Raw genomic sequence first — 27187 nt, 5'->3', positions numbered from 1 at the left:
GTGTGTCTCCTCTGTCGTGGTGTCCCAGAAATACATAGTTATACCAGACTGTAAGGAATAACGATACAACCACACCCTATTATAACCACACCCTATCACACATTTTCCATTATTATATTATGGGCTTTAATCGCCACCAATCAAGCACCCACTTTCACTTTGCCAAGCATATCAGGTAAATGCATGCAAATAGCCTTACTGATATACACCCTATGACTGCAGGGATAGAGATGGAGACTTTGGTTTCCACTCATTTCTTTCGCTGTACCAACAGGAGGGACTGAGAAACTGCATTTCTTTCCCTGTGTGTCTGTGTGAACAAGGTCACTGTCTTACTGTCTTACTGTGCTACGGTACTGTGCTATAGTTCAACCCTGATACCTAGAAGAACAGGGTCTGATAAGAACCAGTTTTCACCAGCAATTTGGACTGCATCGTACAAACCCCCCTTATATTAAACATTACATATGCCTTAACCTGGTTTGACTATATATGGGTCTTCCTGAGCAGTTGTCAGGCAGAAATCGAACTTCCACTCATCACGAGGCAGACATATGGGCCTGTTATCTTTCTCTCCTGTCTGATCTGCATACAAGTGCCTGTAGTTTGTAACTTCTCTAAGACTGTTCTTGAGATCGCCTCTTCCATGCAGCTGCTTGTAATAAAAACCTTTTGATTGGAGGTACAGATCTCTGGATTTTTGTGACTCTTCAAGACCAATCAGAAAGTATATGCAAGTTAACATGAAATGCACCGGTCAGTTTGTGTCTAACGGATGAGATGCAAACAAAATAATAACAAATCTGCTTTGCACTGTATCTGGAGTCTCCCGTTGTGTAGCTGCACCACTGACGTCAAGTGCACTCTGGCACTGTCGCTCTCCACAACACAGGAAGTTGAACTGCGGCTCTGGCTTCTGACCGCTTTCAGCCGCTCTGCATCCTGAACCACACTCCCCCCTGCTCACCCTGCACAGGTCACATAGAGGTGAAAACTGTCGCATCTCAATGTATTACAGGGCCTCTCACACTAACTTCCTGAGGGGCCACCGTCTTCTGCTAGGTTATTTTTATTTTATTTCTATTTTTTAAGGTTAATCTCAACAATTACACCATATCTGATATTGTCTAAAAAGAAACTGAAACTGTTTCAATGTTTAAAAATATAATTTTGATGGGCGGCACGGTGGTGCAGTGGTTAGCGCTGCAGAGTTTGCATGTTCTCCCTGTGTCTGCGTGGGTTTTCTCTGGGCACTTTTGATTTCCTCCCACCATCCAAAGACATGCAGGTTAGGTTAATTGGCCATGCTAAATTGCCCTTTAGGTGTGTGTGTGTGTTGCCCAGCGATGGCCTGGTGCCCCGTCCTGGGTGTATTCCTGCCTTGCACCCTATGCCTGCCGGGATCGGCTCCAGCTTCCCCGCGACCCTCACCAGGATAAGCGGTTTTGAAAATGGATGGATGGATGGATATAATTTTGATTCAGCCTGCAGAAAAGCATTAAACTCGATCAGTTAGTCTGCTTTTAATCAGACCGATCCAGTCACCACGAGCAGGACAACATGGCGGCTTCTCCAGGACTTGATGTTTGCGAGCCCAGCTATACTAAAATATATAAAAATATATAAAAAAGCTCCTCCCCTTTACATACCACACCCGACTGACTCGCTGTCTCCCCCACACCCAAGTCCCGTCTGCAACACACACTGTCGCCTCTACTCAGGGGCTGGAATTATTTCACCAAGTAACACTTCAGTCTAACGGGGTGCAGCAGGGTCCTCTGGTCTGGAGGGTGGGAGTGCATCTTCAGGTGTTTACCTCATCCTGCTTCATCCTGCCTTCACTGGCCCAGTTTCCCAAGGATGTCCACGTTCCTAAAGTGCTGGTGGTTCATCCGCCCCTCAGAACCCAAGTGCTCTGGTCCATTGTCCCCTTAAAACGAATGTCCTGTGAATTGTGACATAGTAAAAATAGTGGACGGGCTGTGTGGATGTGCTGGCAAGAACGCCCGGGTGGTGGTAACGGGGAGATTAAGCCCCATCAGCAGTGATTAACTCGTAGGGTTGATGATGAGCTGTTAACAAGCCATTAATTATGTTACCAGTAAAGAAGAAATGTTCCTCACGGTGATTTGGAAATGCCTGTCTTTAAGTGTTGCCGGGCTTCCCGGGGTCAGCCTGTCCAGTTCTGTACAGCACTGCACTGACTGCTCCCTAACTCTACCCTTGTACCCCTCCAGTCAGGGGAGTCCAGGGGACCCAGTGGTCTGTTTTCAGAGACATCTGCTGGACAGCAGGCCTGGTGGCGAGAGAAAGATGCAGGTGTGTGAACAGCAGGACACCCCCTCACTCCTCTGAAGAAGTCTTGCAAAACATTTAAAAGAGGTCTAATTGGAGGCATGAAAGAAGCCTGATTTTGCACTTAAAAGAAAGAATGTTCACATAAAAAGCCAAACACACACACGCATGCACAACATGAGATGGACAGTTGCACACAGATGCACACACACGCACACACGTGCACACATACACACATACGCATACAGACAGGCATTCACACACAGGCAGACACACACACACATTCTGATCAGATTGATTTATCAGAGTCTGATAAATACATACACAGATACATAGTGCTAGGGTTGTCTAGTGGGTGAGGGATTCAGAAACAGGAACACTGTGGACAGAATAGTTCTGTCATTTTTAGAATGGTTCTGGTTGTTAGAGACCGGATAGAAAGAGTGTTTTTTCCAGGTGCTTCTGTTCCAAAGAAAAATGCCCCTCCCGAGATGCCACTGACATCAAGGGTGAGCTGAAAGAGTAAATGGATGAAGGAATGCAAAACAGAAACAATAACAATTTTGTCACTGTTGTTGTGTTTTGGTTGTGTTTGTTTCTTTGTTTTGGAAGGGGTGGTTAAGGGGATTTCAGTCAAACATTACTTGGACATAAGATAAAAACACATATAAATATATGTATATATGTATGTATATACATCGATCAGCCATAACATCATGACCACCTGCCTAATATTGTGTAGGTCCCCCTTTTGCCGCCAAAACAGCGCTGACCCGTCGAGGCATGGACTCCACTAGACCTCTGAAGGTGTGCTGTGGTATCTGGCACCAAGACATTAGCAGCAGATCCTTTAAGTCCTGCAAGTTGGAAGGTGGGGCCTCCATAGATCGGACTTGTTTGTCCAGCACATCCCACAGATGCTCGATTGGATTGAGATCTGGGGAATTTGGAGGCCAAGTCAACACCTTGAACTCGTTGTTGTGTTCCTCAAACCATTCCTGAACCAGTTTTGCTTTGTGGCAGGGTGCATTATCCTGCTGAAAGAGGCCAATGCCATCAGGGAATACCGTTTCCATGAAAGGGTGTTCATGATCTGCAACAATGCTTAGGTAGGTGGTACATGTCAAAGTAACATCCACATGAATGGCAGGACCCATGGTTTCACAGCAGAGCATTCCCCAAAGCATCACACTGCCTCCGCCGGCTTGCCTTCTTCCCATAGTGCATCCTGGTGCCATGTGTTCTCCAGTTAAGCGACACACACACCCAGCCATCCACATGATGTAAAAGAAAACGTGATTCATCAGACCAGGCCACCTTCTTCCATTGCTCCGTGGTCCAGTTCTGATGCTCACGTGCCCATTGTAGGCACTTTCGGCAGTGGACAGGGGTCAGCATGGGCACCCTGACTGGTCTGTGACTACGCAGCCCCATACGCAACAAACTGCGATGCACTGTGTGTTCTGACACCTTGCTATCAGAACCAGCATTAACTTTTTCAGCAATTTGAGCTACAGAAGCTCGTCTGTTGGATCGGACCACACGGACCACTTTTGATAGGTACTGACCACTGCAGACCGGGAACACCCCACAAGAGCTGCAGTTTTGGAGATGCTCTGACCCAGTCGTCTAGCCATCACAATTTGGCCCTTGTCAAAGTCGCTCAGATCCTTACGCTTGCCCATTTTTCCTGTTTGCATATTTCCAGCTTTGAGGACAAAATGTTCACTTGCTGCCTAATATATCCCACCCACTGACAGGTGCCATGATAACGAGATTATCAGTGTTATTCACTTCACCTGTCAGTGGTCATAATGTTATGGCAGTGAGGGAAAAAAGTATTTGATCCCCTGCTGATTTTGTACGTTTGCACACTGACAAAGAAATGATCAGTCTATAATTTTAATGGTAGGTGTATTTTAACAGTGAGAGACAAAATAACAACAAAAAAATCCAGAAAAACACATTTCAAAAAAGTTATAAATTGATTTGCATGTTAATGAGGGAAATAAGTATTTGACCCCTTCGACTTAGTACTTGGTGGCAAAACCCTTGTTGGCAATCACAGAGGTCAGACGTTTCTTGTAGTTGGCCACCAGGTTTGCACACATCTCAGGAGGGATTTTGTCCCACTCCTCTTTGCAGATCCTCTCCATGTCATTAAGGTTTCGAGGCTGACGTTTGGCAACTCGAACCTTCAGCTCCCTCCACAGATTTTCTATGGGATTAAGGTCTGGAGACTGGCTAGGCCACTCCAGGACCTTCATGTGCTTCTTCTTGAGCCACTCCTTTGTTGCCTTGGCTGTGTGTTTTGGGTCATTGTCATGCTGGAATACCCATCCACGACCCATTTTCAATGCCCTGGCTGAGGGAAGGAGGTTCTCACCCAAGATTTGATGGTACATGGCCCCGTCCATCGTCCCTTTGATGTATGTATGTGTGTGTGCATACATGCTTGTTCGTGTGTGCATGCATGCAGCGTGTGTGTTTGGGGGCAGTATCGTGATTCCCTCGAAACCTGTGGTATTCTGCTGATTCCTCCAGTTACCCGCCCAAGGCCCCTGAGGCCCCTGAGGCTCCTAAGGCTCATTCTCCCAGGTATGCCAGTCATTTTAATCACAGGCTCAGAGCAGTGGAGGATGTTGGAATTAAGTAATCACTGACTGGGCTAGACCACAGGTTGTTGTATTGCTTTTGTGTAAGAAACCAGAATGACCAATTTTTTTATTTATTTTTTGTTGGAATTTGTTTATGCAGGCCATGTGAACTGCCTGGCTTTGGCTCTGTCTTGAGGCAGTGAGCTCCTGCCAACGCTCCAGCTGCCCGGCTCCTTGGCCCCGCGCTGCTCCACTCCATGTGAGCTGTGGAGGGGAATAGCTGTGAGGTTCCTGTCTTATGAGTATGTTGGTTCTTTTTATATGTTCACAGCATCGCATATGTGCCTTTGCATGCCGAGTCGCAGCCTGAGAAAAGAGAAGTGACAGCCTGAATGATAGAGGCCTTAAACGCCATCTGCCCCCCCATACCCCATACATAGAATAAAAAGGTCTAGAGGGAGTGCGAGTGAAGTCTATATCAACCCCAGCAGTGCCAGTAAACTGCCATCACCTCCTGTCCGGCCCCTCTACTGCGTGTTTACAGCCTGACTTCAAGCGCTTTTTAATGATCCAATCAAAGGTGGAGAGAAGAGCTGAGCTCCAGACAGAGCTGTGCTGTGTCTCCCATTCGGGCACCGACTGCAGTGACTTATGCTTTAATAATCCTTCAAATTCAATGTTTCGATATTGTCCCCCAAAAGAATAAAACATACAAATACAATAAAAAATATAACTGAATATCTCACACACCTCCTATGTGCACATATATAATGGGGTCAGAGGTCAGGATTACAGGCTATCATTGGGGGTTAAGGGCTTAATCATGTGATCATCAGAGCCAAGCGGAAGTGTATGAGATAGTCAGGCAATCTCCCTGCTTTAATTACACCCTAATTCAGTAGGAAATGCCGTTAAATTGATGTCAAGAGTTATCAAATTTGTAAGGAGCCTGACAAAAAGTCAGAGCGCACAGAGGCTATTTTACACATGCTGTATATGATTAATTAAACTTCATTTGTAATAGTGTATTTACACCACAGTTTATTATAGATGTATATAAGTGCATAGTGCTTATTAAACTATCCCTGTTGAATTCATGATCTCTGTGGAGTATCCCACGTAAATATTGTCCATATTTTTATTAGTAAATTGGAATCTTCATGAGTGTGTGCGTGTGTGTGCGTGTGTGTGTGTCTGCGTGTGTGTGTATGCGTGTGCGTGTGTGTTTGGAAGAAGTGACCGACTAGGCTGTTCTTTAGTTACATGTTCTGATTCATTGCAGCTTAACCCACAAGAACAAAGATCTGTACCAGTGTATATGATATTTTTTTCCATTGACTATTTAATGCTTACAAGAACATTGCAAGTGGGTGTTCGTTATTCATCTTTTAAAAAAAGGAGTGGTGACTTTAAGTTTAACACGACAATAAACTGATTTGAATACGATCATTTGTGTTTACAGTTTTTACCACTGCTTTGGGTTGCCGAGATTGCCGAAAAACATGACATGTTGGACACACAGTTCTTTCTCCACCTTCAAAGAGTGGGCCATCAGCACTATCTCCTCCGTTTGTAGTGCCCAGGGATGCTGTCAGTGAGTGTATTAAATCTCATTTTTGAACAGTGTTTTTCTGCTAACTGATTTTGTGTGGGTTATTTTATGTTTTTCTGGAAAACAACAACAACACAAATAAATAATTTATAGGGGTCCTAGGGTGTCCAGCCCCATGGCTCATGCCTCAGGAACTTCTCTGTGTTGTTGTCACAGAAACATTTATTTCCAGTAAAAATAAAATAAAAGATGAAACCTAACAAACAAAACATGCATTTTGCAGTGTTCAGCCATCCCTGGTGTAGTTGGGAGCTGAGGCGTCCTCTCTTGACCTGTTTCAGAAATCCGCAGTTTGTGGCCACAGTTGTGTAAAATAACTCGAGTGAAGTTTCCTCATTCGTTTCCCCTGAGACACTTGACAAGTTCGATGGTGTTGCCAAAAATAACCCTGTAGCCGGCTGCTGTGCCACCTTGAATCTTGTCATGTCTCACAAGCTAAGCAGAATCTTGTTTGGCTTTCGTAGTTCCAGTTTTATAACCAACATGTTTGTTTGACAAAACCAACAAATCTCAGGCTGTGATTGTGCTCACCTTCCTCTTTGCGACAGACTGGCTTACACACTAAGTCACTTCTCCATTCCTTTAACCCAGAAACCACTAGAAATTACAAAGTAAATGTAAGAAGTGAACACCAGTTTCCCCTCAGCAGGGCAAGCAGAAGCATACAGAGAAGAAGGGGAAGTATGACAGGAAAAAACGAAAAACTCCAGGCTGCCAACTTAACCAAATGCTTCACTTGTATATTTATTCTGATTTTGATTTTGAATGGGGTTGTGCATTTAAAATTACGCTGACATTTTTTGAACGGGGGCCCTAACATTATATGACTGGTTAATAGCAGGGTTTTGTAACCCCATTAGATGGAAACTCATATGGACAGTTGATTGGCATGACTGGAAAAGAGAAATCTGCTTGCATGCATGTGTAGCACTGGCTGCAGGTCCACAGGTAGGTACGAGTGGAGCCTGCTATTCCTGTTTGTGATGTCTCCACTGTCTGGGTTTGTGTCACCCACCCACACACCCTCTAACAATCACACACACATGTTCCTCCGGTTGCAATGTTCTGGGATACCCATCTTCGCAGCTGAGTTGTTAATATCCCGTGTCAGGTGAGACGTACATGGAAGGACACAGGAGGCGCCAAGGAAGTGAAGGGTCCCTCCCACCACCAGCCCTAGGTATGACATCAGCTCTCTCTCTCTCTTTCTCTTTTTTTCTGCTACCCTTTTCCATCCACTCCATACTGAATTAATTATGTCATCTATTTTAAATGTAGGCAGAAAGTTACAGTATCATAAGCCTGGTTGAACTTAAAAGAAACAATTGTCGTAGAAAACAAAATGTCTTGTTCCTATTTTTAAACAGAAGTAAGTTGTCCAGTGGGAAAGAACTGGCTGTGACTTTGTCCTCTCTGTTTACACCATAAGCCATGAGCCACACTGGCACACACAAGAGCCCTGGTAGAGTAACAGGAAAATAATTAAACTTTTTTTGCTTTGCTTTGGCAAGTCTCAGAGCACAATGGCACAAGTCAAATAATAATCTGTTCCTTGTGTGTGGGTAGCTATCAAAACAATCGTTCATCGCCCTGCAACTAATTTGTGACTTTTTGCATTAGCTGTTCTGTTTGGTACCACGTTTTGTGTTAAAATAATTATTTATTGTATGGCCATGTTTGAGATTTTATACAGAAGCCTCCGCCTCCTCACCATGGTCCTGATTTTCCAAAGCTGCTAAGGTATTCACCAGCGAATGTGCACCGTGTGTGTTTATTAGCTACTGAAAACACAACTCTCTGCTTAAACACTCGAACCAGATGTTTGTCCCAAACCCTGATAGATAATCTCCTGCTCAAAAACTGCAAATGTAATCACCTGCATTACAAGTGTTTTAAACTTATGGGATATATTTTAGTCTGTCATCCATATATTTATGTTTATGTTTTCATAATATACACTCACCTAAAGGATTATTAGGAACACCTGTTCAATTTCTCATTAATGCAATTATCTAACCAACCAATCACATGGCAGTTGCTTCAATGCATTTAGGGGTGTGGTCCTGGTCAAGACAATCTCCTGAACTCCAAACTGAATGTCTGAATGGGAAAGAAAGGTGATTTAAGCAATTTTGAGCGTGGCATGGTTGTTGGTGCCAGACAGGCCGGTCTGAGTATTTCACAATCTGCTCAGTTACTGGGATTTTCACGCACAACCATTTCTAGGGTTTACAAAGAATGGTGTGAAAAGGGAAAAACATCCAGTATGCAGCAGTCCTGTGGGCGAAAATGCCCTGTTGATGCTAGAGGTCAGAGGAGAATGGGCCGACTGATTCAAGCTGATAGAAGAGCAACTTTGACTGAAATAAGCACTCGTTACAACCAAGGTATGCAGCAAAGCATTTGTGAAGCCACAACACGTACAACCTTGAGGCGGACGGGCTACAACAGCAGAAGACCCCACCGGGTACCACTCATCTCCACTACAAATAGGAAAAAGAGGCTACAATTTGCACAAGCTCACCAAAATTGGACAGTTGAAGACTGGAAAAATGTTGCCTGGTCTGATGAGTCTTGATTTCTGTTGAGACATTCAGATGGTAGAGTCAGAATTTGGCGTAAACAGAATGAGAACATGGATCCATCATGCCTTGTTACCACTGTGCAGGCTGGTGGTGGTGGTGTAATGGTGTGGGGGATGTTTTCTTGGCACACTTTAGGCCCCTTAGTGCCAATTGGGCATCGTTTAAATGCCACGGCCTACCTGAGCATTGTTTCTGACCATGTCCATCCCTTTATGACCACCATGTACCCATCCTCTGATGGCTACTTCCAGCAGGATAATGCACCATGTCACAAAGGTCGAATCATTTCAAATTGGTTTCTTGAACATGACAATGAGTTCACTGTACTAAACTGGCCCCCACAGTCACCAGATCTCAACCCAATAGAGCATCTTTGGGATGTGGTGGAACGGGAGCTTCGTGCCCTGGATGTGCATCCCACAAATCTCCATCAACTGCAAGATGCTATCCTATCAATATGGGCCAACATTTCTAAAGAATGCTTTCAGCACCTTGTTGAATCAATGCCACGTAGAATTAAGGCAGTTCTGAAGGCGAAAGGGGGTCAAACACAGTATTAGTATGGTGTTCCTAATAATCCTTTAGGTGAGTGTACACTGCAAGGCTAAATTCTACCATTTATTTATTTCACATATGCATTAAATGGATGGATTACGGACAAAATTATATTTAATATATATAATATAATTAAATATTAAATATTCCACTGGTGGTGTTAATTTCTTACCAAGCTTTTACTGCAAAAGCTGCACCCCCCACCCCACCCCCTCAGCTGTAGGATCAGAGTGATGTCATCATGACCGCTGGCATTGTACTCGTGTGCGAACTCTGATGGTTACGGCAGAAGCCTTATGTTAATTGATTGCAGACTCCAATATAATATATATATTTATCGTTGGCCTTTTAAGTCCAGAGAGACGTGCCCTCTGCTACATCCATTTACTTCCAGGTTCAGTCAACAGCCCATTTTACAGCCCCATTTATTCTCACACAGTGGCCCGAAAATGTGGGATTTTTGGGCACGAGAGAGAAAAAAAAATAGAAGGAAAAAAACATGCCATATGAAATGTTGTGTGTGAGAATTTTTTTTCTGAAATGGTCGCACCCATACGGAACGAAAATGTATTTTTAATATCTGGTCGCAATGTGTTTTTCTGTCTTTATATTTGTCATGTGCCAAAACAGACCCATATTTTATATATTTAAAATATATGAGATATGTTTTTAATTTATTTCAGTCTGGAATCCATATATTTATTTTATAGGGTGCCGTTAATTTTCAACCTGTAAAATAAATATAAAATTAATTTAAAATAGATTCTATGTGTTAAAATATACAAAAAGAGAGCACAAGAATTAAACATATATGTTGGTTTTGTATGGGAGGCCACATATGTTTCTGTGCTCTGCCTAAAATAATCTTACACTCCTGTGTCTCACCTCCCGCCCCTCTCAGCCTGTTCTCCAATCTCTTAACAAGAACAAACATCTGTCTGTCTGTCTGTACTCGATGGGTGTAACTGCAGCTGTGTGACAGTGTGAGTCTTCAGTACAGCAGAGCGGCTCGAACTGCTTGGCAGGATTAGACTCAGCCACATTGCACCAGGTTTACAGACAGATACAGGAGACGGTGAATATGTGAATATGCAAATGCACAGATCAGACATGCTTGCATAAAGACAGATCTACAAACATACATGCACAGATATACAGATACATACACAGTTACACGGATATATAAATAGTTACAGACACACATACACAGATGCATTCACACATGCATAGATAAACACAGTCACCCATGTATTCATGCAGACTTGCACAGAGGGTGTGCTGAGAGCTCCCAGCACAGTCTGCGCACACCAGGTCTGACTGTCTCCAGGCAGGACGAGACGGAGGCTGTCTGAGCTACGTGTTGGTGCTTTGCATTGCCCTAAAGGGGCTCTTGGCAAGTGAGGTTCATCTGTCTTGTGCAATTATTAATCTGTTCATCAGCACCTCTGCTGAAATATATGGGCCACGCCCGGGCCCTTTGAAAAAACAAGGGATGAGCGGCTGTATTTCTTTTCTCCCTCTCTTTCTTTCTTTTTTTCTTGTGTGTGTGTGTGTGTGTGTGTGTGTGTGTGTGCATGTTCCTGTGTTGCTGTCACAGCTCCTGCGGCCACAGCTTCCTTCCCGTGTCGAAGTGAGCTGCGATTTCAATGCTGATGTTCCGAAAACCTTGACGTTGTCAAGCAGCAACCCCAACCAAACAGACATCCCCCCCAACACACTCACACACACACTGCTGCAACCCCAGCCTTCATCACAGCAGCTGAGCTTCAGAAAGAGCGCTCTGTGGGGTGAGAGAGCCACAGGACACAACAGGACACCACAAGACACCACAGGACAGCACCGGACACTACAGGACAGCACCGGACAGCACAGCACATTCTGGGTCTCCAGCCTCAAGATGTCTTTCATCTTTCCAGGTAAGCAGACCATCCCATTTTCTCCAACAGGGCTGACGAAGCCCAGGGGGGAGGGAAGCCGAGTACAAACTTGCTCGTTTAGCACCCGTCCTCAATTCTGCAGCAGCACCACTCTGTCTCTGGCTGCGCACAAGCAGCCCTCCAGCAGCCTGCCTAACCTGCACCTCACTCCTGGAACCTGGCACTGTGGCCTCTTCCTGTGGATGCATGTGCACCTCATATGGCCCTATTGCAGAGCAGTAACCCGGCAGTGAAATATACGTATGACTGCAGTCTGCCGCCACCGCCACTGCGGTAGCTGCCAGTGAAAGGCTTTGGGGTGGAAGTCGTTTTTTGGTAGCTTAGTCTGTCTGCGTCGTCGCCCTTATGGGGCTGGCTCTAATGGTCCTGGGCTGCAGTGTTTACGCTACCAGTTGTGGTGTAAACTGTGCACATTTATTAGTTCTACTGTGGTTTGTTATTTATTTATTTAGTTAGTTAGTTATCAGTATTTTTATGGGTCTTTTGCAATTGCTGTTGTTGCTGTTTTTGTTTTATGTCTCGGCCTGTGGCGAGATTGGGGCCTACCCCAGCTGTGTGGGCCAAAGTCAGCCGTGGATTTGAAAATAACAAAACCCATATGGAGTCATATATATCTCTGTGTGTTGCCCGGTCAGGGGTAGACTACTGTATTAGTAGTATTTTAATTTTATTTATTTTTCCTTGTTCTGTGGGTTTGTGTAACCGGAGTGATGTTTTGAAAAGGGAGTATTACTTTTGTTTTCCAAAGATATGGGCTTGCACCAAAACAAAGCAGCAGGAGAATTCAAATACAAGCACACAAATAGCATGCTGGGATCAGTTTTCAAGGGGGTGGTTGGGGAAGGAGCTATGACAAAAATGGAAATAATAACTGTGTAAAGTGAAAGAAGGATGCCTGCAATGGTCACATTATTTAGCCCTTGCTTCCTCATTCTCTGGGTTTCCCTGGAATGGGCTTGTTGTCTTAAGAGGTTATCCAGTTCCAGGGAATGTCAAAACACAATACTCCTTGCACGCAGGTCTTTGTGGGAGCCTGTGTGTGTTTGTGTTTGATGGGACGTGAATGTGTGTGTGTGATTTATTCATGTATTTATTCCCCATTTAAACCCCTGAGCATTCACTGACATATATTGGGGAAGAAAGGGTCCAACTTGTGTTTGCAGAAGGGGAAAAATGTAACATAGAAAAATAATAACGATGTCACTTAGATACGGTACTTAAGTCTGTGTGCCCCTGGATGTCATAGAAGGCCAGATATGTGCCTGTTCACAAACCTCCTCAAGTACCCCCTTAATATATTTATTGGAAATTATAATTGAATTTCACGAGTAGACAACTCTGATTCAGCTCTCGCTTCTGCCCATAAGGTATAAATACCCCGTCCTTAACACACACCCCCAGCATTCATCATTTTGCATCCCACCACTGCCCCTGTCACTGCCTCTGCAGCAGCTCTTTGGCTCATTCACCGCAGACAGGGGGGTGGTTGACAGTCTGCATCTGGCACCAGACCGTCATTCCCTCAGCCAAGAGAGTTCAGCCAAATCTTTACATTTAAACCTCACACCATTGCAATCAGTGCTGTAAACTACTGAATTTATTTAACAGCAGACGCCTCTATAGAGGGGAACTCTTTTGCCTTTTGCCAACCCCAAACAGTGCGTGAGATGTGTGGGCTGCAGCACAGCTAAAACCTCAGTAGAAACCTTGTCAGCTGTGCACATGGGACACGGCAGGAGTTGCGTCCATAAGTTCACCTGTGTGAATGTCACTATGACAGAGGCTTCCACAACAGCAGGGTGCAATAGTGCAGTCTCATATGACTGATTTGTTTTATCTAGAGGGAGGTAAAGAAGTACAGGCAGCTGAGATATGCATGCAGGGTGCTGAAGTCCGGGAGATGTCTCTCCGATGCCAGCCAATGACTCCCTGAGCCCCTTGGGTGCAGGCCACGCCTCCGCACTCCAGAGAAATCCACGCCAATAGTGCAAAGCAGGAGCCCATCGATGCCCAGGGCATTCCTCAGAATCCACTTTAACCACTTGTGAATAAAAGCCTGAAAGAGGGCATGGGGTTGTTGTTTTTAAATCTTGATTGACGGGGGAAGGTTAAAGTTTCGGTTGGGTCTAGGCCCCAGTCTCTACATCACCAGGTGCTGACAGGCTCTGCTCAGTGGCTAATGGCTTAATAATCGTGTAGTAGTGGTCAGGGCTCAGGACTGTGGAGCAGAGGGTTATGTGTTCAATACCGGGTGGAGGGCACTGGTGTTGTTTCCCTTGAGAAAGGTAGTGTACCTTGATTGCTCCAGTAAAAACCCAGCTGTACATATGGGTAATTGTATGTACAAAATACATAAATAATGTGATAAGTTGTAACAATTGTTAGTTGCTGAGAAATTATATAATAATAATAATTCTGAGGAGAGGTAGATGAGGACTTATGCAAAACACGGAGATGTGGGCACCACAGCCACTGTGGCAGAGCTGTAGGAGGCTGGTGGTTTGAATATCTGGATTCCCTAAAGATTAGGCGGGTCATCTGCTGCTGAAACGCACTCTGTCAACATCACACAGAGACAGAGCAGGCACTAGCTCATACATACTATCTGGTGTTTTAGTTTAATTAGGCCAATTACACGTTGGTTTCGCCATGTTGAGAAACAGATACTGATGGCTAGTTATCTTGGCGTAACATGACCACAGAATAATTTGTGTATTCAGGCACGTACACTGGGAGGGCAGGGGTGGAAGACCAAAAAGGGGGCACACTACTGACGATTTACAATTTGTCAATGTCGTCGAGGGGGGGGTTGCTGACGATTTGTCGATGGGGGGGCAGTGCTGTGACATGTGTACATATGAGAAATATAAGAATCTGTTTAGACACACACTCTCTCACGCAAACACACAAGCACACAAACAAACATACACACACACCCTGACACAGGCAGGTCAGTTGACTGAAAACCTGTTCCTTACACAAAAATGTCATTTGGGCTGCCACTGAACCACAGAAATTGATGCCTAATTGCATCAGGAAGGAGTCAATGAGACTCTGAGGAATGGAGACATCAGCCTGTCATTAGCACAGAGAGCGTAGCAGGGGGTGGGGTGGGTGTTGCTGATGTTGGGTGTTTTTGGGGGAGAGTTAGATTATTTACAAGCTGAAGTCTCCACCTATGTAGCAGGAGGCGGGCAGTCGAATCAGAATATATAGGGTCTGCAGTCCCTGGATGAACATAACAACAGAGCGAGAGCGAGACAGAGAGAGAGAGAGAGAGAGAGAGAGAGAGTGAGAGAGAGAGAGAGAGAGGCAGAGCAGCAGACCAGCAGACCAGCAGACCAACGAAGCTCTTCAGTGCTGATCGATCACAAGCCCGAAAAACACAGAAAAGTATCCGCAGGTGAGTAAGGGGGAGGAAGGGCGCTGACGATGGTGATGATATTGATTTTGTCCATGCTCTCGAACTCTTCTCTTGAGTCCAGAGCGAGAGATGCTGCAGCAGCAGAAGCATCCAGCCTGGCCCTGAGGCTTGCCTGCTGCTGCAGTGTCTCTCAAGAACAGCAGCAGCAGCAGACAACAGTGTGGAAAGCTCCTTATAATGGGCCAGATCGGGCACTCAATACCCGTGCACTCCGCAGTGGCACGGGAGGCAGAAAGCATTTCACAGTGTATACACAATGCAAAACTGTGTAGTGCAGTGTGTAGCATAGTTTATTTATTCACAGTCATTAGCAAAGTATTGCAATTCACTGTGGACTGCTGTGTGCACGGGAGAAATTACATTTCATTTCAGGGAAATAATGTTATACCATTTCTTTCCCATCCATACAGATACTTTTTAAAATGGTAATGATGTTCCCATGCAAATGTTTTCATAAAGGGATAAAACAGAATGGGATCTGCCTTCTCACTTCCTCACTTTACTTATCTATCTCACTGTCACACTGCAGTCCTGGTGTGTTGTCTTATTGCCTTTCAGTTGTGTCTCGTTCTGTGTGAATCACACTGAAGACGCGTCTCTCTGTTAGTAGGTGAGTGACTCCAATAGTGCTTCGCAAGGAGAACAAAAATAAACAGAACCGCAGGAGAGCTTGTAATGATCTTGTAATTAGCTTCATCATCTTCACAGACTTCACATGATTAGGTTACCTTTCCTTCCAGTGAGTTGTTATTGTAACTGACTGTGTGCACAGATATTTTCAGGAGAATGAGTGTTTGTGTGTATGTGTGCATGTATGTATGTATGTATGTATGTGTGTGTGTGTGTGTGTGTGTGTGTGTGTGTGAGAGAGAGAAAGAGACAGAGAGAGAGTGCAGTTATGAATGAAAGAGTCCTCTGCTGCTCACTGTACTTCTGAGAAAGCTGAGAGATATCTTTCTACTGTGTAAGTATGGTGGGTAATTATGTGTGCTGCGCAGTGCTCAGTGTATAAGGGTCTTAGCTGTGCTTGTGTGTCCTGCACTAGTAGCTGGGCCCTTGTCAGCTCCAGAGCAACGGGGTGGGCCGGTCACTCTTGCATTTTGCTGATGTTTTGATTTGCTCCAGCCATAGCGGCAGTAATTCTTCTTCTCTTGCTGTGGTCGCATCGATTTGGCCTTCTGGAGCTCTGTTAATAGCTCCCCTAATGCAGCAGGACTGTGCTGGCAAACCCCCTGACATTTAAACGAATCCTGAAAACGACTAACAAGGGAACACAAAGTAATCAATGCTATTTTTCCCCCATATGTGCACCCTCTCAAGCATACAGACCCTCCATGTAAAGCAGAAGGCCCCCACAGCACTACTGCCGGAGCTAGGATTGTAATGCACTGTTTATAACTTGAGAGATGTGAGTGTACTCACCACAGTGCCCATTGTATCGTGGCCATGTAAAAAACTGCGTCCAGCTCCACTCCCCTCCCCTCCCTCCCCAGGCCGTGTTTGCTCAGGGTAGCTCAATGCAACCAGGCGACTACACTGGGCAGGTATAGTACAGGTGTAACCGTGTGCACAGGTGTAGCTGCCAGATTCCCGGCTCTCACAGGACGGATACCTTTGTGTCTCTGCTACACACTGACTGACCTACTGAGCGATTGACTGACTGACTGACTGATCTGCAGACTACTGTCCGCAGTCCCACACTGACTGACTTGACTGTGACTTTCGGACTGGCTGGACTGTCGCTCTCCTGCTCAGGAAAGAACAGCAGTCATGGGTAAGAACAGGGCCACTGTCTGTCCGATGTCCTCCTCTGTCATCTTCTCTGCCTTGGATTTTCTTTTCCTTCAAATTTTGAAAAAGGAGGAGCATAAATCTCTCTCCCTCTCTCTCTCTCTCTCACACACACACACCTGCTATGTGACTTTCTTTTCCTTTCGTGTTTTGTGTTTTTGTATTTTTGCAGCCAGGTGAGCCAGGGGTTTATGAGCAGATTAACTGGGTAGCTCAAAGTGAGTCAGTGCTCTCTGAAGTGTAAAGCATTGTCAGTGTGTTGGTATAGGTGTTGGCCTTGTCTGTGTTGTGTCTGTGTCCCTGTGTGTGTCTGTCCGTGTGTCCCTGTGTGTGTCTACCTGTGTGTGTCTGTGTGTGTGTCCCTGTGGGGTGTTTGGAGTAGGTATTGTGCACAACACTCATCTCTGTTCTAACAAAGCAGCAATGCAAACAGAGCTGTGTTCCTCAGCTGGAGTCTCTTGTCCTTGTTGTAGTGAACTTGTACAAGTTACCTGGCTGTCCACACCCCTTCCTAAAACAACTGCTCTGAGAGGAGAAATGTGTTTGCCTTGCAATTGCTAATATGTGTACATACAACGCTGTACAAACACAGATTGGAGCCAAGTGCAGTCAATAATGTTAACCTGGTGATTTGCTTTCTTTTTTTTGCAGTTCTCCGGAATACCAAAACAATGGCAGGTGAGTCCCTTTGGTTTCTTTCCAAACATGATTTGTTTGCCTGATTTCATGTTCTGTTATTTTCAGATAGGAAGAAGGAAATTAAAATGTGAATCCAGTAAATTGCTACCCTCATTGTCCTAGTGCAGTCAGTGACAGAACAGTCCTATTCAGTGGTTGTTTGGACCCCTTTGGCCACAGGCCGTTTTGTTGTTTTTTTCTTTCCAAAGAAGTTATCAACAACTGTGTGTGTGTGTGTCTGTGTGTGACAGACGACAAGCGCTCCAGCTTTGAGAAAGAGTTCCTGGACACCCACAACACCTACAGGAAGAAGCATGGAGCCCCGCCCCTGACCCTGAGCCGCAGTTTGTGCCAATCAGCGCAGTCCTGGGCTGACCACCTGCTGTCAATCAAAACCATGCAGCATAGTGACACTGAGAACGGAGAGAACCTCTACTATGCCTGGAGCTCCTCCCCCAAGAACCTGACAGGTGTGTACTCATTGGTGCATATGCTCACAGGTGTTTGGTCACTTGGGTTCTTCTTTAGTTACAAGCAGAGGTCTCTAGATAAAAGAAAAACGTAAGGAAAAGCATTTGGTTTTTTTAATGATGAAATATCCTCTTCACTGATCAACTTTTACGTTTCAACCATGTTTAAATTAACCTGCTGGTAGAGCAACACAAAACTGAAAACGCAGCTTGTCTGACAGATTGACAGAATGCCAACCTCCCCCCAATTAAAAGCACTCTCCAGGCATATGCAAAACAGTTCTGAGGCTCCAGCAGGCCGTGCACACACTGCAGTGCAGAATTAGGGAAGGGCGCGACAGAGACATCTTTTGCATAAGGTGAGTCGGGGCTTGGTAACAGTGTGGGTTGGGGTTTTGTGTGTGGAGCTGTGCAGAGCCTCCAGGAGCGGCAGCCAATCCCACAGAGGTCTGAACACTTAGGAACTCAGTGTGGCGTATCTGTGCCGGGGATGTAGGGATAATATATGTCAACCATCCAACCAATGTATCCATCAATTTCTGTTGAGTGCCAAGCCTGTGAAATGATTGTGACATGCACATGTCATCCCAGGGTCCGGCACTCCTGCCTGCACAGTGTATTTTTCACTGTTTTGCGTTTTCTGTATTATTTTATAGATTTTTAAACTTTAATTTCTCTGCTTCTCTTGCAGGGAAGGAGGCGGTGGACAACTGGTACAGTGAGATAAAGGACTACAACTTCTGCAACCCTGGCTTTGGTGGCAACACGGGTAAGGGTGTCCGTAAGGGTGTCCGACACAAGCCCGCCAGTCAGGATCACGAGGAAGTGTGGGAGGGGAAGGCCGCTGCACCAGGCTATCTGTTAATTCACCACAAATTTGCTTAAAAAAAAATATATATATTTTTCATTTTCTTTAGTTTCTTTCTTGTTGAAGCCTCCTTGAGGATTGCAACAGTTTCTACTGCACCACACACACACTGCCACATGCACACTCACACACAAGCGCAAACAATGCACAATGATACACACACGCACACACCAGTGCTGCCACCCTCACACACTGCAACATGGGCACTCATCCTGTTGTCTCCTGCAGGCCACTTCACCCAGGTGGTGTGGAAGTCCAGCAAGGAAGTGGGTGTGGGTCTGGCCACAGATGGGGCGACCACCTATGTGGTGGGGCAGTACAGCCCCGCCGGCAACATCAGCAACCAGGGGTACTTCGAGAAGAACGTCCTGCCACTGGACACCCCAGGTAACACATGGCTTTATGAGTGATTGGCGGGGGGCATGATGCATTGGAACGGCGGAGAAGCTCTCTATTGTGCATCTGAACACTGCATGGCACAGAACTCCAAGAGGGGCCTGTACTCTGTGGCCACCCATGTTTGTATTTTATTTCCATATCAACGAGCTAACCCCTCTGTCCTCTCTCCTATTCTGTGCTGAAGAGATTCCGAATGCCACTCTCTCTCAAGCTTTGGTTACTCACAAGGCACCAAAAAAAAAAACGAAAACAAAGCTACAGTGGTACCACAACACAAAACAACACAACACAGGTTGCTCCTACTTACAATATATTACAATACAGGAGAACCATCTCCAAGCACAACGTGTCTCAATCAAACTGGCTCACACACCAATAACACTGTACCACTCACTGTGCGATTGCACAGATCGAATCGACAAACTCACAAACACAGCAACACACACAGACACACACAAACAACACACTACAGAACAGCGGCAGCCAGTGGGCCTCCAAACTGTCTCCACAAGAGTCTCCTCTGCCTGCTCTCACAGACACTAACCTCGACCACAGGCTCCAACCCGTGGGCCAGCTTCACTAACCCGCTCACTACCGGCGCCACAGGCCCCCCGTTCACCCATCTTAACTCTTCCTTTTCAGTCAAATAAAGGGCCTTCCATTCGCAGCTGGCAGAGAGCTGGGAGAGGAGGAGAGAGGGGAAGGGCCCAGGACTGAAGCACGCCAGCCTGCAGCTTCCTGTAGAGCTTAAAAGGGCATTACTGTAGTATATATGCTTCTGACAGGGGTGCACAATCCTGACATCCAGCCATCCAGAATTGAGAAATACTCCGTGGTGGCTCAGATGGCAGGGAGTTGTGCACCACTGACGCTGATATTTTACTTCATATATCCATATATATATATAAATGTACTTAAATGTATGATATCAAGTGCTTGATGTGTGCTATATAACTTTCAGTGTGATGCACAAACACGAAATAAAAGTCTGCTTCATCACCCCATTAAGAGGCCCCATATTTACAACCACCTTCCTTCAGTGTCTTCAGTCCACATCCGCTCGCAGGTCTCCGAGTGTAAATGAGAAACACTGAGTGGGAGTTCAAAACTACTACTAATAAAATAATAATAATAATAATAATAATAATAATAATAATAAATGGTGCTACTAATTGTAACATCAGAGCAAGAGAAGCTTTGAAAGTCGTCTTCAAAACGCAGCCCCTGTCTCCTATGTTGATCTGAGACAGGATCGGCCTGTATGCTGCAGAGAGCCACTGTCTGTCTTCCCTGCAGAGAGTGAATTGGCTCTTTCTCCGGCCCGAGAAACAGCCTCAGTCAGTCAGAGTCGTCTGCACTCAGACCTGGGTACCAGAGCACCCACTCCAATAACACCCTGCGCTGATAACATGTCGTCAATCGTCCAATGCGCACACACATTCCACTAATTTAAATACATGCAAATAAGCTGTGCACTCCCTCCCTGGACATGCCCTGCCTCCCGTCCCCCCACACTCCCACCCTGTCGCCTTATGGGTCGAGTCCCGAGACTTTCACAGGGCGCAGTCTTGTGTGTTTAATATCTCAAACCAGGTGAAGGCCTGTCCATCTGAGAGGTTCTGTTTTGTTGTTTGTCTCACTGTGGCTCAGTCACTGTCACTCCTCTGGGCAAAAGCATCTTTCAAATTAATGAAACAACAATAATAATAAAACAATAATACAAATGAAAATAATAATAACTAAAATAATTAGAAAAATTATATTAAAATGGTGGAATGGTTTATTGTGGCTTGTAATGAAATATGAAATTCCAAAGGGCCATTGTAAAAAGAGCAGAAAGCGAAACTCTCAGACATGCCTCCCTCACTGCCTGACCAATGAAGTGGCTGTCCATTCCTCCCAGCTGTGAAACAGGCCTATAGAGAGGATTCTCATAGCAATAAAATGAACCTGTGTGGTATTTGGCAGGATATGGGCAAACCCCTGACCCCCCAGCCCAGGTGTACTGTTCCTTCTCTAACAGATGTTTTTGCACTGACAACCTAAATTATTATAATGATTCTGTTGAGAATTCAGTACCTGCTCTGGGCCGCAGTTATGGGCCTCTTTGGGCCTCTTTACAAGAGTGCTTAAAACACAGACAGGTCTCTGACACCTTTTTGCACCAAACTAGGAAATTTTGCAGCAGCGTTGAGGGCAGGAGAACACTGGAAACTGAGCACAAGGACAGAGGGGGCTATAACAGAACAGATTAACAGAACCCCTGAATGTGGACACACTAATTATGTAATCAAATCGCGTCGTGTTGAACTTTCCCTGCACTGCAGTAAATAAAATATTTCTGATGATGAACACTCATATAAATCATTACTAACATACCTAGCCTATCTGTACAGTTTTTGCTACTTGTTTTTTGGACGCAGCCTCAGTTAGCGTCTGCACTGAGCTGCACAGATAGTGTTGCCGAACGTGAAGGGGAGTTGTGTTGTTGGTCCCACGAGTAAAGGCCCGCCCCGTGTTGTGTGCTTCTGTATTGCAGTGAGTCAGGCTGAAGGGGGGACAGAGTCCCCAGCCAAGCCGAGCAGACCATCTCCGTCCCGTCCCGCCGCTGTCACCCCCCGCCCCGCACCACCACGGGGAACGACAGGCCAGTCGGACTTCCAGAGGGAGGCGCTGGAGGCCCACAATGCCCGGCGGCGGCTACACGGGGCCCCCCCGCTGAATCTGAACCCTGACCTCTGCCGTGAGAGCCAGGAGTGGGCGGACCACCTGCTGTCCCTGCGGGCCCTGCAGCACAGTACCACCAGCCTGGGGGAGAACATCTGGTACAAGTGGAGCTCCAACAAGACCGACGTCTCCGGTGAGACAGCCCAGCCCATGTCCTGCCAACCCACAGCCAGCTTTCAGCATCGGTGCCATCCACATCCCTCATCCCTCCCTCCATCAACCCCCCCACCCACACCCGCACCAGGACCAGTGTTGTTCTGTGCTACACTGTGCTGTGCTGTGCTATTCTCTTCTATACTGTGCTGTGCTATACTATACTGTGCTGTACTATACTATGCTGTGATGTACTGTACTATACCTTGTTCCTGCAGGCGAGGAAGCAGTGGAGTCCTGGTACAGCGAGATCAAGGATTACAACTTCAGTAAGCCAGGCTTTCAGAGCAGCACAGGTCAGAGTCCAGCGTCTCACTGCCCCTGTCACTGCGCACACACACACACACACACACACACGCACACTGGGTGCTTCTTCACTTTACCATCCCTATTCCTCCACCTCACCCTCCCTCTCTCTCTCTCCACAGGTCATTTCACCCAGGTGGTGTGGTGTGACTCGCAGGAGCTGGGCATTGCCAAGGCAACAGATGGCAAAGGGATGGTGATCGCGGTGGCACGCTACCGCCCAGCCGGGAATATCACCAATGCTGGCTACTTTCAGAAGAACGTGTTGCCACGCGGCACCGCACCACCGGGGGGCAGCAGGGAGGCCGCAGTGCAGAAACCACAGCCCCACAGCAGCCCAGCAAGGGAGAGGGGGCAACAGGCAGTGGACTCCATAGGTAGGTGAATGAAGGGGGTATTTACTTTCAATTCCTGAGGAGTCAGAAAGGATTCCAGTAGTCATTGCTTAAGTGGTTAATTGAATAAATTATGCACTTATGCCCACTCCCATTCCCTCTCTCCCTCTCTCTCTCTTTCTCTCTCAGAATCGGACTCCTTCTCCAGAGAGTTCCTGCAGGCTTGCAACGAGCGACGTCGTGTCCACGGTGCCCCCCCCTTAGTGCTGAGCCCCGACCTGATCGGGGAGTCACAGCGCTGGGCAGAGACCCTGCTGTCCCAGAGTGTCCTTAAGCATTCACCCTGCGGACATGGAGAGAACATCTGGGCCAAGACTGGGGGCCCGGGGACCACTGCTACTGGTAGGAGCCTGGAAGAAGAGGCGGGAGAGTGGGAGGCGGAGAAGAGGAGGAGGAGGTAGAGCCTATCAGATTAATTAAAGCTGGCCCTCTGTCCCCCAGGCCGCGAGGTAGTGGACGCCTGGTACAAAGAGAGCGAGAAATACGACTTCTCCAGGTCGGGGCGGCAGGACAAGACAGGTACGCAGGTGCCCTTATCCAGGGCGACTTACAAAACATAACAGCATTATAAAAGTGCAATACAGTCTAAAATTACAGATCAAACATAGTACAAATTACAGGTTCAAAATTACAGAAGTGCATTAGAAAAAATACAGTTAATACAAGCCCGGCATCCTCGATTCGTGAGCTAATAATTGCAGACAAGATTGCAGGGGAAGGGGACACAGGGGAAATCAATAGAAACAGCACGACTGGTGTAAGTGAGAAGATGATGAAGAGCGAAGGGGAGGGTAGAGGGCAATTTATAAAAGGAATCCAAAATCTTGAATTGTCAGTGCCTTATCTTTCTCTTATATATCTCCCCCGCCGCCACTCAACCAGGGCACTTCACCCAGCTGGTCTGGCGCTCATCCCAAGAGGTGGGGGTGGGTGTGGCCAGCAAGGGAGGCACCGTCATCGTGGTGGCCCAGTTCGAGCCTGCCGGCAACATCACCAACCCCGGCTTCTACGCGCGCAATGTCCTGCCCCCGGGGTCAAAGGTCACAGAGCAGCCTGTAGTGGAGTCCCGAAGTGCAGGAGGAAACAAAGTGGCCCCTCTGCCAGGTGAGAGGAGACCCCCGCAGTGCAGGAGCGGAAGGGCGCTCTACTGTACCTGCAGCCCCAGCGCTACAGCCCTCCTGTCTGGTTTAGTTATTTTATGTTCCGTCTGTTTTGGTTTGTTTATTTTGTTTATTTGTTTGTTTGCAGTTGTTTACAGCTTGTGGTCTATGGATACATGAAGAACAGGAAAATGTCTGTACTGTGCTGAACTCTCCTGTATTCTATAACACTGGGCTGTACTGTGCTACACCATTTCAATCTGTGCTATGTGGACTGCACTTTTCCCTGCAGACAGCACTCTGGCCCAGTTCTCCCGCTCTCTGCTCGAGACGCTGAATGGCTTCCGAAAGAAGCATGGAGCGAGGCCTCTGACGCTGAGCCCTGCCCTCTCCAAGGAGGCACGTGATTGGGCAGCTGAGCTGGTGCGGCTCAAGGCCCTGAAGAGCAGTGGCAATGAGCACGGAGAGAACCTGTGGTACCGCTGGGGCTCCAGTACAGCACCCCCTTCAGGTACACAGCCAGCAGTATACAGAGCGGTATACAGTGTTTTGGTATTACGTTTTATCTTACAAAAGGGGAAAGAGTGACAGATAGATAAATGAGTCACAGAGAGACAGACAGACTTACACAGAGACAGACAGACAAATAGAGACTACTGCTCTAAAGGAAAGTGTATTTGGTGTTTAGTGAATCCTTCGAAAGAAGCAGCGAAGGAAAAGGTTTCAGGTGTGGAAATCACACAGAGGAGCGTGGTGAGGGTGACGGTGCGAGCCCACGTGACAGTGCGCTGTGTCCGCAGGGTCCGAGGTGGCCGAGTCCTGGTACGAGGAAAGCAAGAAGTACAACTTCAGCGCCCCGGGATTTCAGAGTGGAACAGGTATCGTGTCTGACTGTCCCTCTCTCCGCCTCTCTCGCCTATCTCTCTCTCCCTCATTATCTCTTTCTGTTTCAAACATTCAAATTAATATTCAAATCTGCTTTATTGACGTGACATTACAATGGATAGCATTTAACAAGATATAATATAATAAACACCTCTGTCTCTCTCTCTCTCTCTCTCTCTCTCCCTCTCTCCCCCAGGGAACTTCACTCAGATGGTGTGGCGATCCTCCAAGGAGGTGGGGCTGGGCTTGGCCACCGATGGAAATGGAATGTTCATTTCTGTGGCATTCTACAATCCCCCCGGCAACATCACCAACAAGGGCTACTTCCAGGACAATGTTCTGTCCAAGGGGGCCAGGGGCTAGAGACAGAGCGAGAGAGAGAGAGAGAGAGAGACAGAGCGAGAGAGAGAGAGAGAGAGAGAGAGAGAGAGCGAGAGAGAAAGAGAGACAGAGGGAGAGAGAGAGAGAGAGAGAGACAGAGAGAGAGACAGAGCGAGAGAGAGAGAGAGAGAGAGAGAGAGAGAGAGAGAGAGGGAGAGGAGACTGGCTGTGATCTGGGGCCTGTTCACATGAAAAAGGTGCTTCTGGAACCCTCCACACACAGTATACCTCACTGACAGCTCGGTCCTGACCCATGAGCCCTGACCCCTGACCTTTCACCAGAGGCATCATGCTGCTAAATTGTTTGAGAGGCCCAGTCAGAAAAATACAAATCATATACAAATTTGGGGATTTAATGCTTTCACACTATCTAGGGTACTGGATCTATCAATGTTTTTAATGTTATACAAACTGTAGGGGTAAAAATACAACAAAGCCTATCAAATTGATTATACACTCACCTAAAGGATTATTAGGAACACCATACTAATACTGTGTTTGATCCCCTTTCGCCTTCAGAACTGCCTTAATTCTACGTGGCATTGATTCAACAAGGTGCTGAAAGAATTCTTTAGAAATGTTGGCCCATATTGATAGGATAGCATCTTGCAGTTGATGGAGATTTGTGGGATGCACATCCAGGGCACGAAGCTCCCGTTCCACCACATCCCAAAGATGCTCTATTGGGTTGAGATCTGGTGACTGTGGGGGCCAGTTTAGTACAGTGAACTCATTGTCATGTTCAAGAAACCAATTTGAAATGATTCCACCTTTGTGACATGGTACATTATCCTGCTGGAAGTAGCCATCAGAGGATGGGTACATGGTGGTCATAAAGGGATGGACATGGTCAGAAACAATGCTCAGGTAGGCCGTGGCATTTAAACGATGCCCAATTGGCACTAAAGGGCCTAAAGTGTGCCAAGAAAACATCCCCCACACCATTACACCACCACCACCAGCCTGCACAGTGGTAACAAGGCATGATGGATCCATGTTCTCATTCTGTTTACGCCAAATTCTGACTCTACCATCTGAATGTCTCAACAGAAATCGAGACTCATCAGACCAGGCAACATTTTTCCAGTCTTCAACTGTCCAATTTTGGTGAGCTTGTGCAAATTGTAGCCTCTTTTTCCTATTTGTAGTGGAGATGAGTGGTACCCGGTGGGGTCTTCTGCTGTTGTAGCCCATCCGCCTCAAGGTTGTACGTGTTGTGGCTTCACAAATGCTTTGCTGCATACCTCGGTTGTAACGAGTGCTTATTTCAGTCAAAGTTGCTCTTCTATCAGCTTGAATCAGTCGGCCCATTCTCCTCTGACCTCTAGCATCAACAAGGCATTTTCGCCCACAGGACTGCCGCATACTGGATGTTTTTACCTTTTCACACCATTCTTTGTAAACCCTAGAAATGGTTGTGCGTGAAAATCCCAGTAACTGAGCAGATTGTGAAATACTCAGACCGGCCCGTCTGGCACCAACAACCATGCCACGCTCAAAATTGCTTAAATCACCTTTCTTTCCCATTCAGACATTCAGTTTGGAGTTCAGGAGATTGTCTTGACCAGGACCACACCCCTAAATGCATTGAAGCAACTGCCATGTGATTGGTTGGTTAGATAATTGCATTAATGAGAAATTGAACAGGTTTTCCTAATAATCCTTTAGGTGAGTGTATACCCCACACAAATATAAGATTCTGAGTTTGTAATAGGCTGGTCAATCTTTTTTATTTATTTAATCAAATAAGCTTAAAGTTGGTTACAATTCAAGTATTAATTGACCTAAACTTTTCCCCTGACTTTTTTCGTCCCAAACCTTACTTCCCATATCCAGAGTTAAATATTATATTAAAATTTAGAATAATTTTACATTGTATAAAATAATATTGCAGTATAAAACGCATTGGATGTTTTTATTAATAAATAGTAATCAAGAAGTTTATATGTTTTAAAGAAAACACAAAAACCGTCCGTGTGACATCAAGCTGTGATGTTAGAAGGGCAGCTTCAAGGGGTCCCATTGGCTG

The 27187-nt window shown here is 46.2% G+C and overlaps 1 protein-coding gene across 4 annotated transcripts; it reads left to right on the top strand.

Moving 5' to 3' along the window:
• Window positions 1-11227: 11227 nt before the first annotated feature.
• Window positions 11228-26149, top strand: glipr2 (GLI pathogenesis-related 2). 4 transcript variants are annotated; one of them, XM_066713206.1, is made up of 15 exons: window positions 14792-14984; window positions 15564-15615; window positions 17448-17474; window positions 17726-17944; window positions 18636-18713; window positions 19041-19199; window positions 21751-22071; window positions 22310-22387; window positions 22520-22774; window positions 22922-23134; window positions 23234-23311; window positions 23675-23896; window positions 24185-24403; window positions 24693-24770; window positions 24974-26149. In XM_066713206.1, exons 3-15 carry the CDS (start codon window positions 17468-17470, stop codon window positions 25138-25140), a joined length of 2094 nt encoding a protein of 697 aa, XP_066569303.1. In that variant the 5' UTR covers window positions 14792-14984; window positions 15564-15615; window positions 17448-17467; the 3' UTR covers window positions 25141-26149. The 4 variants fall into 4 exon arrangements, with proteins under 4 accessions (XP_066569300.1, XP_066569303.1, XP_066569302.1 ...); XM_066713203.1 differs by lacking the exons at window positions 14792-14984; window positions 15564-15615 and adding an exon at window positions 11228-11560; XM_066713205.1 differs by lacking the exon at window positions 15564-15615.
• The last annotated feature ends 1038 nt before the right edge of the window (window positions 26150-27187 follow it).

This window comes from Amia ocellicauda, chromosome 9, assembly GCF_036373705.1.
Source record: "Amia ocellicauda isolate fAmiCal2 chromosome 9, fAmiCal2.hap1, whole genome shotgun sequence".
NCBI classification, from domain to species: Eukaryota; Metazoa; Chordata; class Actinopteri; order Amiiformes; family Amiidae; genus Amia; species Amia ocellicauda.
Note: the sequence above shows the minus strand (reverse complement) of the source record. Positions and strands in the feature narration are given on the sequence as shown.